At 38.1% G+C, this 14,917-nt stretch overlaps 1 protein-coding gene across 11 annotated transcripts in view; it reads left to right on the top strand.

The window, feature by feature from the left end:
- PSD3 (pleckstrin and Sec7 domain containing 3) overlaps window positions 1–14,917 on the top strand; it is a 746,112-nt gene that overhangs the window by 706,182 nt on the left and 25,013 nt on the right. The window contains exon 20 of one of the 11 annotated variants that reach the window (XM_040496906.1): window positions 8,104–8,680. The exons of the other annotated variants lie outside the window; for them this stretch is intronic. Coding sequence (XP_040352840.1) covers window positions 8,104–8,253 — 150 coding nt within the window. The 3' untranslated portion in view covers window positions 8,254–8,680. Of the gene's footprint in view, window positions 1–8,103; window positions 8,681–14,917 lie in introns of those variants that run through there. 11 annotated transcript variants of the gene reach the window in all.

Below are 14,917 nucleotides of genomic sequence, written 5' to 3'. Positions count from 1 at the left end.
CTTTATTCCATTGGATATTCTTTCCTGCTTTGTCAAAGATTAGTTGGCCATACATTTGTGGGTCCATTTCTGGGTTCTCTGTTCTGTTCCATTGATCTGAGTGTCTCTGTGCCGGTATGTACTGTCTTGGTGATTACAGCTTTGTAACCCAGTTTGAAGTCCGAGATTGTGATGCCTCCTGCTTTGGTTTTCTTTTTCAAGGTTGCTTTGACGATTCAGGGTCTTTTCTGGTTCCATACACATTTTAGGGTTGTTTGTTCTAGCTCTGTGAAGAATGCTGGTATTATTTTGATAGGGATTACATTCAATATGTAGATTGCTTTGGGTAGTATCGACAGTTTAACAATATTTGTTCTTCCTCTCTAGGAGCATGGAATCTTTTTCCATTTTTTTTGTGTCTTCAATTTCTTTCATAAGCTTTCTATAGTTTTCAGTGTATAGATTTTTCACTTCTTTGGTTAGATTTATTCCTAGGTATTTTATGGGTTTTGGTGCAGTTGTAAGTGCGACCGATTCCTTGATTTCTCTTTCTGTTGCTTTATTATTGGTGTATACGAATGCAACCTGTGCATTGATTTTATATCCTGCAACTTTGCTGCTTTCACCGATCAGTTCTAGCAGTTTTTAGGTGGAATCTTTTGGGTTTTCCATATAGAGTATCATGTCATCTGCGAAGAGTGAAAGTTTGACCTCCCCCTGCTGACTTGGATGCCTTTTATTTCTTTGTATTGTCTGATTGCTGAGGCTAAGACTTCCAATACTGTGTTGAACAACAGTGGCGAGAGTGGACACCCCTGTTTTGTTCCTGACCTTAGGGGGAAAGCTCTCAGTTTTTCCCCATTGAGGATGATATTCATGTTGAGTCTATCATATGTGGTCTTTATGATCTCGAGGTATGATCCTTTTATCCCTACTTTCTTGAGGTTTTTTATCAAGGAAGGATGCTGTATTTTGTCAAATGCTGTCTCTGCACCTATTGAGAGGATCATATGGTTCTTGTCCTCTCTTATACTGATGTGATCAATTATATTGATTGTTTTGCAGATATTGAACTAGCCCTGCATCCCAGGTATAAATACCCCTTGGTCATGGTGAATAATTTTTTTAATGTGTTGTTGGATCCAGTTGGCTAATATCTTGTTCAGGATTTTTGCATGCATGTTCATCAGGGAAATTGGTCTATTGTTCTGCTTTTTAGTGGGGTCTCTGTCTGGTTTTGGAATCAAAGTAATGCTGGCTTCATAGAAAGAGTTTGGAGGTTTTCCTTCCATTTCTATTTTTTTGGAACAGCTCTTTCAAGAGAATAGGTATTAACTCTTCCTTAATGTTTGGTAGAATTCCCCTGGAAAACCATCTGACCCTGGAGTCTTGTTTTTTGGGGAGCTTTTTGATTACTAATTCTGTTCCTTTACTGGTATGGTGTGTTCAAATTTTCCATTTCTTCCTGTTTCCGTTTTGGTAGTGTCTATGTTTCTAGGAATTTGTCCATTTCTTCCAAATTGCCCATTTTATTTGCGTATAATTGCTGGTAATATTTTCTTATTATTGTTTGTATTGCTGCTGTGTTAGTTGTAATCTCTTCTGTTTCATTCTTGATTTTATTTGGGTCCTTCCTTTTTCTTATCACTTTTGTTAATTCTTTCAAAGAACCAGCTTCTGGTTTAATCTGTTCTGTGTTTGTTTGTTTTTTTTATTTTGATAGCTTTGATTTCTACTCTAATCTTTATTATTTCCTGTCTTGTGCTGTGTTTTGGGTTTTATTTGCTGTTCTTTTTCCAGCTCTTCAAGGTGTGTAAGGTTACGTTGTGTATCTGAGACCATTCTTCCTTACTTAGGAAGGCCTGAATGGTTGTACACTTCCCTCTTATGACATGTTGGCTGTGTCCCAGAGGTTTGGGGCTGTGGTGTTATCATTTTCCTTGGCTTCCATGCACTTTTTAAATTTTTTTTTTCAACGTTTATTTATTTTTGCGACAGAGACAGAGCATGAACGGGGGAGGGGCAGAGAGAGAGGGAGACACAGAATCGGAAACAGGCTCCAGGCTCTGAGCCATCAGCCCAGAGCCTGACGCGGGGCTACAACTCACGGACCACGAGATCGTGACCTGGCTGAAGTCGGACGCTTAACCGACTGCGCCACCCAGGCGCCCCTACATGCACTTTTTAATTTCCTCTTTAATTCTTGGTTAGCCTATTCATTCTTTACTAGGATGTGCTTTAGTTTCCAAGTATTTTTTGTCTTTCCAAATTTTTTCTTGTGGTTAATTTCCAGTTTCATAGCATTGTGGTCTGAAAATATGTATGGTATGATCTCGATCTTTTTGTCCTTGTTGAGGGCTGTTTTGTGTCCCAGTATGTGGTCTATTCTGGAGAACATGCCATGTGCACTGGAAAAGAAGTATATTCTGCTACTTTAGGATGAAGTGTTCTGAATATATCTGTTAAGTCCATCTGGTCCCATGTGTCACTCAAAGCCATTGTTTCCTTGTTGATTTTCTGATTAGATGATCTGTCCATTGCTGTGAGTGGGGTGTTGAAGTCTCCCACTATTATGGTTATTATCAATGAGTTTCTTTATGTTTGTGATTAATTTATTTATATATTTGGGTGCTTCACATTTGGAGCATAAATGTTTACAATTGTTAGGTCTTGGTGGATAGACCCCATAATTATTATATAATGCCCTTCTTTATCTCTTGTTACAGTCTTTATTTTAAATTCTAGATTGTCTGATATAAGTATGGCTATTCTGGCTTTCTTTTGTCGACAATTAGCATGATAGATGGTTCTCCATCTCCTTACTTTCAATCTGAAGGTGTCTTTAGGTCCAAAGTGGGTATCTTGTAAACAGCATACAGGTGGATCTTTTCTCCTTACCCATTCTGTTACTCCATGTCTTTTGATTGTATTATTTAGTCCATCGACCTTTAGAGTGAGTACTGAAAGATATGAATTTATTGCCATTATGTTGCTTGTAGAGTTGGAGTTTCTGGTGGTGTTCTCTGGTCCTTTCTAGTCTTTGTTGCTTTTGTATGTATGTATGTATGTATGTCTTTTCTCCCCTCAGAGAGTCCCCCTTATATATTCTTGCAGGGCTGGTTTAGTGGTCACAAACTCCTTTAATTTTTGTCTGGGAAACTTTTAATCCCTCCTCTTATTTTGAAATACAGTCTTGCTGGATAAAGAATTCTTGCTGCATTTTTTTCCAATTTAGTACATTAAATATAATCTGCCACTCCTTTCTGGCCTGCCAAGTTTCTGTGGATAGGTCTGCTGCAAACCTGATTTGTCTTCCCTTGTAGGTTATGGACTTTTTTCCCCTTGCTGCTTTCATGAGTCTCTCCTTGACTGAGTATTTTGTGAATTTGACTATGATATGCCTTGTTGATGGTCAGTTTTTGGTGAATCTAATAGGAGTCCTCTGTGCTTCCTGGATTTTTATATCTGTGTCTTTCCCCAAGTTAGGTAAGTTTTCTGCTATGATTTGCTCACATAACCCTTCTACTCCTTTTTCTGTGTCTTCATCTTCTGGGACCCCTATGATTCTAACGTTGTTCTTTTTTAAGGAGTCACTGATTTCTCTAATTCTTAAATTGTGCTCTTTTGCATTAGTCTCCCTCTTTTTTTCAGTTTCATTATTCTCTGTGAGGTTGTCCTCTTTATCGCTGATTTGCTGCTCTGCCTCATCCATCCTTGCTGCTGTGGCAACCATTTGAGATTGCAGCTCAGTTATAACATTTTTTATTTCATCCTGACTAGCTTTTACTTCTTTTATCTCCACAGAAAGTGTCTAATCTATTTTAGACTCCAGCTAGTATTCTTATTATTATGATTCTAAATTCTGGTTCAGACATCTTCTTGTATCTGTGTTGGTTAAGTCCCTGGCTATCATTTCCTTCCTGCTTTTTCTTTTGGGGTGAATTCATGAATTTCATCATTTTGAAGGAAGAAAAGGAATTAATGAGGTAGAAAAATTAAAATAAAAATATTAAAATTAAAAAATTAAAAACACACACAAAAATCAAATAAATGATGCTAGATCATAGGTGTGTTTTTGTCTGGGTGTTGACAGGGGCTTGATTAGAGAGAAATGTGGGGAGGGGAAGGAAATCATTTGAAAATTTGAAAAAATGAATACAATGAAATAGAATAAAATGAAATGATGGAAGTAAAATAGAATTTGAAAAATTTACAAAAAAGTAAAAAATATATAGCATAAAAAAATTAAAAGTATTTTTAATAAAAATTGAAAATAAAAATATTTTTTTTCTTTCTGTGTTCAAGAAGAAGAAAAGAAATGAAAAAGAGAAAATAAAATTGAAAAGATGGACCAGTGAGCAGACTGAAATAAGATTGAAATTACTTCATTTTCCCCTAGAAGTCAAACTATGAAGCGCTTTATAATCCATTAACTAAGCAGGCAGAGAGACTTTTGGTGTTCCTGAAGAGCGAGGTTGGCCCAGTTGGGTGGGACTTAGTGTAATGGCTCTGTTCCCCACTAGATGGTGCTGCTTAGCTTACTGGGGTGGATTGTTGTGGCGCTTGTAGGTGTGTATGTGGATGCGCAGGAAGGGTGAAAATGGCATCACCCAGGTACCCAGTCTCTGCTATCAGAACTCTGTTCTCCCCAATCAGCAATCGTGCACCTGTCCTTTGTCTCCAGCTTCTGTCCACTCCCCGCTTTTACACTGTCCCTGAGCAAGCCCCAGGCAACACCTCCCTCCTGAGTTTTATCTCAGATGTGGCTGTTTTCCCAACCCCTTACTTCTGGGGGACTGCAGCTTTGACCTATTCTGCCCCTCTGTGGGAGGGTCTCACTGAGTAATGGATGGGTGCCAGCCATACCCAGGAGCATTTGCGGGACCGTGCTGCTGCTGATGCCCAGAGACTGTGGCTGGGTGCCAGCCCACCCCAGAAAAAGTTCACGTGATCATGTGGCAGCAGCACTTCAGGGATTATGGAAAATCACAACACACATCTGGCACCAGGCTTCACCCTTAATGACCTTGTTCCAGTACCAGTGAATGTGGTTGTTTTCCCAGGTCCACTGGTGCCTTTACCTGGTCGGGGAGGGTGGGGGCACACAGCCTCTACCAGATGTCTTCCCAGCAGGGGAACTGACTCTCCCCATGTGTCCTGAAGACCCCCAGACTTTACCCTGCTCCTGAGGATTTGTCCTTCTCACCAGAGCACCACCAGGTATCGAACTGCAGAGTTTCAGTCTTTGCACCCCCCCCATTCATAGAGTCTTAATGAAATTTAAACCCTCTCCTTTCTCCTTTCTCCCTTTTTAGTTCAGTCCTTGCAGCTGTTTCCACTTTTCCACTTTCTCTCCAGCTGCTTTTTGTGGGGGGGGATTTCCCATATTCTCCCCCCAACTCCATCCTCTCTTCACATGCAAAAACAACTCCCTGCCCTCTGCGGCTTCACTCTACCCCCAGTTCACCTCTCCCCACCACATACCTGCTGAGTTCTGTGGTTCAGATTGTGCAGATTGTTGGCTTAATCCTCAAATCAGTTTTCTAGGTGTGCAGGATGGTTTAGTGTTGATCTGGCTGTATTTCATGAACGCAAGATGCAAGAAAAACTTCCATGCTGTTCTGCCAACTTGGCTTCTCCTTCCTAACATATTCTAGAAGAATATGTATGGTTTTGATGTAAGAGTTTTAAATTTTAAGTTGTTGATCTGAGATGAAGAGTCTTTTGAGTTGGGGTGCTGGACAGGCTATTGAGATTGTGTAGGTGTTTCTAGTTAAAAATTACTCAATAGACTTATAATGAAAATATAAACTGTTCTTTAATTTTTTCTGGAAATATTAGGAAAAAAACCATATGCAAGCCAAGAGATGTTTGCTATAGGAATTTTCAGCACAGCATTCTTTGGAAGACTAGAAATTGGCTCTACTTGTGTCATAGACATTTTTCAGAAACACTCAATAATTTGTCTACTTATGTTCCTCCTTGAGGTTCTGCTCACACACACAGCAAGGAATGTGCAAGGTGCTTTCACAGCAGGTTTCTTCCCTGACCAGGTCTGGCCTTTGGCAAAATTGTGAAATAAGTAAACCATGGCTGGTTTTCCCATTTGCCTTTAGTGTCCTATTCCCCGTTTTCTGGTTCACCTTTTCCTCCCAAGAATCAGTATTGTGTCTTCTTTCATATATGTTGTTTCTAAGTAGCTGTCACCTATTTAGAGAATCCCAGAAGGTTTACAGCTGGAAAGTGGCCCCACCCCCTCATTCTGCCTATGTGGAACCTGAGACCTAGAGGGAACAAGGGACTTAGACAAGGTATGGTTGCTTGGTGTTCTGACTCCACTGGTTGGAAGATGCTTTATCAAGACAAGCTCAAAATTGGACACAGAACCAGTAAGATGGTAGCTTATGGTACTTCCCATTTAAAGGGACATTTGAACTGAGAATACAGAATATGTAAAACCACTTTAAGCTCAAAAGGCAATTAATAAATCTCAGGGATGAAATGTCATGGAAGATTAGTGGGGAAGGTATTTTAAAGCCAAAGTCTTTCAAAGCCTCCTCAAACCTACTTTAAATGTTTCCTGGAAAGACTGACCCTGCTTCCCTATGACCCTTTTTGGAGCTGTGAGTCTGGCAAACAAGTTGTAGTGAAGACTCTGGGAATGTGCTGCTGAGGGTTACCTTGTATGACTTTAGGGAATTCCAATATAAGCAGAAGTATAAACAAAATATAAACCAAAAGATTAACAGCATGACTTATAAAAATGTCACCATAACAGACTAAACTTTTGTTTTAGAAGTGAGCTCCTTATGGAAAAGTTTGGTGAGGGACAAGAGGGACAAACTTTTCTTTTAATGTTTTTATTTATTTTAGAGACAATGAGAAAGCACAAGTTACAGAGGGGCAGAGGGAGAGTGAGACAGGATCCAAAGTGGGCTCGGAGCTGACAGCACAGAGCCGATGCGGGGCTCAAACTTACAAACTCTAAGATCATGGCCTGAGCTGAAGTCAGATGCTGAGCCAACTAAGCCACCCAGGCATCCCAAGAGACAAACTTTTATTCCACAAGAGTTAAATTTAATTATTTGTCCAGATAAATCTCTAGCTCAAATTACTTACCTTGAGTTTGTAGAAATTTGACATCATATCCCTGTGTTTCAAAAGAAAATATCTTTTCCATTTTTTAAAGCAAACATTTTAATATTTTTTAACTTTTTAATTTCATTTTTGAGAGACAGAACATGAATGGGGGAAGAACAGAGAAAGAGGGAGAGACAGAATCTGAAGCAGGCTCCAGGCTCTGAGCTGTCAGCACAGAGCCTGATGCAGGGCTCAAACCCATGTGCTGTGAGATCATGACCTGAGCCCAAGTCAGGCACTTAACCGACTGAGCGACCCAGCCACCCCTAAAGCAAACATTTTAATCCCATTAACCCGGAGTGAATTTTCTTTTACAGTTAACTTTATACTTGTCTGCTGTCAAATCCCTCACACTAGGCCAAGTTGTGTAGAGCCATTGGGAATAGGCATAACTGGAGCCCCCAGAGCCAGAAGGCTGGTGGATGACAGTTCTCTGTGTGATTGCCCCATTGGTGGATTGGAACTAAACAATTGGAACTAAACACTTCTTAAATATTCCACAGAGAAAATAAAATGTGTACTATTTTCTAAGTAAGTTTTTGGGCTTTTAAATTAAGAATTTTGAGGGGTGCCTGGGTGGCGCAGTTGGTTAAGCGTCCGACTTCAGCCAGGTCACGATCTCGCGCTCCGTGAGTTCGAGCCCCGCGTCGGGCTCTGGGCTGATGGCTCAGAGCCTGGAGCCTGTTTCCAATTCTGTGTCTCCCTCTCTCTCTGCCCCTCCCCCGTTCATGCTCTGTCTCTCTCTGTCCCAAAAATAAATGTTGAAAAAAAAAATTAAAAAAAAAAATTAAGAATTTTGAGTTAAATTTTTTAAAAAGAGAAATCTGTGTACTAATACAGACTGAACTTATAGAAAGGGTTTGAGAGCTAGATAAACAAAGAAAGAGAGAGGTAGCAGTGTTTTAAAAATTATTTCTCAGCAGAAATCAAGGAATTAAGGTATATTCTCCTTAACAACCCAAGTGTTTTTCTTTTCCACCAAAGATGGAGTTGTTGTCCTGCAAAAATAAAAAGCAGTACAGGGGATCCGCCCTCTCATTCCTGGAAGCCAGGTGGGCCCTGAGGAGGGCAGTAGCAGGACCAGAAGGTAGGAGAGGGTCCAATGATGGCCATTCAGCTCTCCTTTCTTTCTAAATGACCCACGGAAGAACTCTTTAGAAGCAGTGTATTAGGGCTGTTACCACCTGGCAAAGATGAAATGCCATAGGAATATCTGGGCTGGGAGGCCCAAGAGCAAAAGAATGGAGACAATGAAGTTCTATAAATCCAGTCCTTTTTGTCTATATTAAAGCCCTCTGACCTCTTCCACTTATTATTATATAAAAGCAAGCTTTTTGTTTTAAAATTTTTTGAAATAGAAGACAAATTCCATTTAGAGAACAATAGAGCCAAACATTAGACTGAAATGGAAAATGGAATTCAAGTTTCCTCACATTTTCCCAGAAAGCCACAAATACAAACTATACAAATTGAAATGTGTGTATTTGCTGTATTTAGGCAGTGGGTTATCACTACATGCTAAAGACTAATATGGGAGTAACATAGGGAAAAAATTCTTTAAAAATTTATTTTTTTTAAATGTTAAGTCCTAGCATAGCTTTCAGATAAGAACTTACAGAAAGCTGTCTTGAATGTAATTGCTGTCTTAAGTTAGCAGTTAGTAGTTGATGAGCCAGCTTTTCAAGGAGAAAGTCTCTTCAAATCAATTCTACCATAATTCCATAGAATGAAAAGTAGAGATGAACAGTATTTACTTGAAAAGCAGTTACTTCAAGAGTTCCTTCTTGCATTGTTTGCTTGTTTTTAGTTTTTAGTTTATTTGCTTTTCATTGTAAAAATCTAGTAGTGTTTTGCTATGTACATGACATTATTGATTTTCTCCTCATGTCATTTTAAAATGGCCTTTTACCCTTCCTGCGTGAGAAAGGGAAATGTCAGGAGAAAATGTGTTCAGGATTTGATTGCTAGAGCAGTGAGGTCCGAATGTAAAAGGCAGTATTAAGTTAAAATTTCCAGCACAGTGTTATTTTCATTCAGATTGTTACTGCTGTATTCATGTATCAGAAATCAAAAGGAGACAATGTACTGTTAAATGAAATAAATGGTATGCAGAGCTCAAGAGAAAATAAACTGATCAGATACATGTAAATTTATATGTGGATCTGATTAAACTTCTTTTCAAATAAAATCAATACTTGGGTTTTTGTTTTGTTTTGTTTTGTTTTTGTTTCTTTTAGAAAGCAGTTAACATTCAACCTAAGCAACAGCTTGCTTCCCTTAGACATGATATTTTTCATTCCTCCCTAGTAGGCATTGCTGCTAGTGAAAAGGGATATTGTTTTCCACACACTGGGAAGTATTGTTATAGGTAATTAAAAACCAACTGTTTAGGGGCGCCTGGGTGGCTCAGTTGTCTAAGCATCCAACTTCAGCTCAGGTCATGATCTTGTGGTCTGTGGGTTCGAGCCCCGCATCAGGCTCTGTGCTGACTGCTCAGAGCCTGGAACCTACCTCAGATTCTGTGTTTCCCTCTCTCTCTCTGCCCCTCCCATGCTCATGCTGTGTCTCTCTCACTCTCAAAAATGAATAAATGGTAAAAAAAATTAAAAGACAAACTGTTTAATAAGCTAATATAGCAAACAATAAAAAAAAGTCATCAGGAGGTTACAGACTGAAAAAAGAACTTTGTTTTTGTAGAAAAAGTAGCCATTAATCATATGAATTTTGTTTGGTTGTTGATGGTCACAGAAGTCTTCATGAAAATAGCAAATCTTAAGAATAAAATGAAAGGAGAGAGCTTACTGAATAGACAAAGTCACAAAAACAATGTGTAGATGCTTTTCTGTAGGGAGTAGCTATTGGACTTGTATTTGATAAAATCCCATCTCAAATTATTTTGATAGCTAATCTATTCACACTGTTGGAGAATTCCTAAGGACAGAAGCTGAGCATATTGCCTAGAAATTTCTTAGAAGTTATCTGAGAATGAATCAGCATAAACTAAGACAAAAATTTTAGTAACTTGGCCAAAGGCAGCAAACTGTCCCTGAGGTACATCTTCTTATTCTCAAAATTTCTTTGCCCTTCTTAATGAAAGAAACATACCTGAAAGTGCTACATAACAAAGAGTGAATAATAATTTAGGAAAATTTAAAAATGCCATACTTATTAGTTAGTGTCAGTGTCAGCAGCAGTCCACCTGACCCCAAGACTAGTCTTTTCACTGCCACAGGGCTTCTCACTCAGTTTTTGTATCCCATCTCATTTTTTTAGACTTTTTAAAACTTTTTTATTTGTTTGTTTTGAGAGAGAGCATGCACAAAAGCAGGGGAAGGGCAGAGAGAGAAGGAGAGAGAGAATCCCAGGCAGGCTCTTCACGCTGCCAGCACAGAGCCAGTCATAGGGCTCAGTGGATCATACAAACTATGACATCATGACCTGAGCAGAAATCAAGTGTCGGACTCTTAACCAGTTGAGCAATCCAGGCACCCCATATATCCCATCTCATTTTCAACTTGCCCTACCTGAAGTATATTAACTCTTGCATAAGGATTACTTTGTGGCATGAAATTATATTAAAACATTCAGTTTTCTGTTGTTTCTTCCCTTTTTTACCATCTGGTTATGAACATTATGTCAGAGTGAGGGTATAAAATTTTAATATTGTTATTATTTACTGTCAACAGCAGATTACCTCCTGTATTAATGTTGACAAGGATACTACTCTGAGACCTAGGGAGTCTAATTTCTTCATTTAGTATCAAAGTAGTTACCCACAGGTAAATATGATCCTGATATGTTACATGTAAGTTACATGTAAGAATGATCAGGCAGGAGAATTCAGATATAAATGACCATTGAAAACTCCTTATTTTTAAAATGGATGCTTTTGTTAGAAGGTCAAAGTAGAAGCTGCTCTTCATGTCAGAATGAGATCTAGTAACTATCCAAATAAAGAACCACATAGTGATCCCATTTCTCACTTTATTTAGTGAGCTCAAAGTGGGTAGTAAAAATTGGGTCTTCATTTACTGCTATATGAGATGCTCAGAAAATATGTCTATGTTTTAAGAACCTCAAAAATATCACACAAACTATTTTTTTTCTTTGCAGAGGGAGGGAAAGAGACAACCCCTGTTTTAAGCATAGCAACCTGCCTGCCATTGCACAGTGCAGGGTTTGCCCTGCATGTCAACATGACAGCCATGGTCAAGTAAATGTGGACATGGGGAGAATATGCACAAGTCTTTGCTGAGTAGAGGCTCATGAGTCTCAGTACTGCTCCACAGGGTCAGCCCTGTGCCTTAGTGTTTTTGTGGAAAACATGGGAATGGTAGAACACTGAAGATTTAAGTATGTCCCTAGGGGTTACTGACTTAGGAATTCATCAGACATCTACTTCTATGTTTATATACGTATCATTTTTATTTTTATAGGATTTTCCATATTAGGGGCTCAAAGTAAGTGAGATTTTATTGAGAAAATTTATTTTTTCATATTTGTTCCCTCTTTCCATTCATACATTTAACATATATTCAGTGTATACTATGTGTTCTCTGTTCTGGAGATACATTAGTAAGCAAAGGCAAAGTCCTTACCCTCATGTGATTGCATTCTAGTACTGGCAGAAAAAAGATGAACAGCATTCTTTATACATTAAATATAAGCCTGAGAGAAATACTAAGGAGAAAAATAAAGTAGTAAACAGCAGTAAGAGTAGGCATTGCAGGGCACCTGGGTGGTGCAGTCAGTTAAGCATCCGACTTTTGATTTTGGCACAGGTCATGATCTCGTGGTTTGTAGGATAAAGCCCCACATCAGGCTCTGTGCTGACAGTGTGGAGCCTGCTTGGGTTTCCCTCACTCTCTCTCCCCTTCCCTGCTCAATCTCTCTCTCTCTCAAAATAAATAAGTAAACATTTCTTAAAAAGAGTAGGCTTTGCTATTTCTAGGCCATTTTGAGGATTTGAGGTTGAGAAGGATTTTTAAGGATGAGAAACCACTGGAGAATTTTGAGCAGTGATGACATGCTCCAACTTAGGTTAACATCCATTCATGATGAAAACTTCCAACAAAGTGGTTAAGTAGGAAATATACCCTCAACTTTATAAAGGCCATATATAACAAATACTGACAAACAATTGAGGTGGTACTCAGTGGTAAGAGGCTGAAAGCTTTGCCTCTAAGATCAGGAAGAAGACAAGGATTCTCAGTCTTGCCACTTTTATTCTACACAGTATTAGACACAACAATCAGATGAGGAAAACAAAAGGCATCTTACTTGGTAAGAAAGAAGTAAAACTATCACTTTTTGCAGATTGACATGATAGCAAATATAGAAAACACTAAAGACTCCACCAAAGCACTACTGGATCCAATAAATGAGTTCAGAAAAGTTGTAGGATACAAAATTAATATACAAAAATTTCCATTGTGTTTCTATATACTAGTAAACTACCAGAAAGAGAAAAATTATTTCAAAAACTCCCATTTGCAATTGCATTAAAAAGACTAAAATAAAATACCTATGAATAAATGTAACCAAGAAGAGGAAAGATCTGTACTCTGAAAATTATAAAACGTAGATAAAAGAAATTGAATGACACAAATAAGATATGGAATGCTCACGGATTGGAAGAATTGTTACTTGTAAACAATGGCTCAATTCAATCTACAGATTCAATGAATTCCCTATCAAAATACCAGTAGTTCTGTGTGTCTGTTTTTGTGCCAGAACCATACTGTCTTGACAGTTACAGCTTTGTAGTACAGCTTGAGATCCAAAATTGTGAAGCCTCCAGCTTTGGTTTTCTTTTTCTTTTACTTTTTTTAAAAGCTATTTATTTATTTATGTATTTATATATTTACTTATTCTTTATAACAAGAGGATGCAAGTAAGCGAGAGGTAGAAAGACAAGTGGAGCTCACCTGAAGCAGGGCTTCAGCTCACCCAAACCAGGGCTCATGCTTAGCCAATTCAAGGCTCAAACTCATGAACTGTGAGGTCATGATCTGAGCCAAAGTCATTTGCTTAACTGAATGAGTCACCCAGGTGTCCCTGGTTTTCTGTTTCAACATTACTTTAGCAATTCAGGGTTTTTTCTAATCCCATACAAATTTTAGAATTCTTTGTTGTATGTCTGTGAATAATGCTGGTGTTATTTCGATAAGGATTGCATTGAATATGTAGATTTCTTGAGGTAGTTTTGACATTTTAACAATATTTGTTGTTCCAATCCATTGGCATGAAATGTTTTTTTTCCATTTTTTTGTGTCTTCTTCAATTTCTTTCATAAGCTTTCTATAGTTTTCAGTGTACAGATCTTCTACCCCTTTGGTTAGGGTTATTTGGTTATTCCTAGATATTTTATGGTTTCCACTGCAGTGGGAAGTGGGATTGATTTTTCTATCTCACTTTCTGCAGCTTCATTATTAGTGTATAGAAATACAACCAATTTCTGTATGTTAATTTTATATGCTCTGACTTTGCTGGATTCAAGTATCAGTTCTTGCAGTTTTTTGGTGGAGTCTTTCAGGTTTTTCACATAGAGTATTATGTTCTCTGTGAAAAGTGAAAGTTTGACTTCCTCCCTGCTGATTTGGATGCCTTTTATTTCTTTTTGTTGCCTGATTATTGAGGGTAGGACTTCAACACTGTGTGGAACAACAATGGTGAGAGTGGACATCCCTGTTGTGTTCCTGAGCTTAGGGGGAAAGCTCTAGGTTTTTCCCCATTGAGGATGATATAGTTGTGGGTATTTCATATATGGCCTTTAAGATCTTGAGGTGTGTTCCTTCTGTCCCTCTTTTCTTGAGTGTTTTTGTCAAGAAAAGATGCTGTATTTGTCAAATGTTTTTTCTGCATCTATTAAGAGGATCATGTGGTTCTTACGATGTAACACGTTGATTGATTTGTGGAAATGGAACCAGCCCTGCAGCTGAGGAATAAATCCCACTTTATTGTGGTAAATAGTTCTCTTAATGTATTGTTGGATTCCATTGGCTAGTATCTTGTTGAGAGCTTTTGCATTCATTTTCATCAGGAGAATTGATCTGTAGTTCTCCTTTTTAGTGGGTCTTTGTCTGGTTTTGGAATCGAGGTAATGCTGGCCTCATGGAATGAGTTTGGAAGTTTTCCTTCCATTTCTAGTTTTTGGAACGGTTTTGAAAGAATAGGTGTTAACTCTTCTTTAAATGTTTGGTAGAATTCCCCTGGAAAACCATCCAGTCCTGAACTCTTATTTGTTGGGAGATTTTTGATTACTTATTCAATTTCTTTACTGGTTATGGGTCTGTACAAATTTTCTATTTCTTCCTGTTTCAGTTTTGGTAGTTTATATGTTTCTAGGAATTTGTCCATTTCTTCCAGATTGCCCAATTTATTGGCATATAATTGCTCATAATATTCTCTTATTATTGTTTGAATTTCTGTGGTGTTGGTTGTGATGTCTCCTCTTTCATATATGATGTTATTTATTTGGGTCCTTTTGCTTTTGGATCAGTCTGGCTAAGGACTTATCAATTTTGTTAATTTTTTCAAAGAACCAGCTCCTAGTTTCGTTGACCTGTTCTACTGTGTTTTGTTTTTGTTGTTGTTTTGTTTTGTTTTTTGTTTTTTGTTTTTGATTTCACTATCATTGATTTCTGCTCTGATCTTTATTATTTCCCTTCTGCTGGTTTTGGACTTTACATGTTGTTCTTTTTCTAGCTTCTTTAGGTGTAAGGTTAGATTGTGCATTTGAAACATTTCTTCCTTCTTTAAGAAAGCTTGGATTGTCATATACTTCTCTTTTATGACC

The sequence above is a fragment of the Herpailurus yagouaroundi genome, unplaced genomic scaffold, assembly GCF_014898765.1.
Source record: "Herpailurus yagouaroundi ecotype Mexico unplaced genomic scaffold, PumYag 28, whole genome shotgun sequence".
Lineage (NCBI taxonomy): Eukaryota > Metazoa > Chordata > Mammalia > Carnivora > Felidae > Herpailurus > Herpailurus yagouaroundi.
Note: the sequence above shows the minus strand (reverse complement) of the source record. Positions and strands in the feature narration are given on the sequence as shown.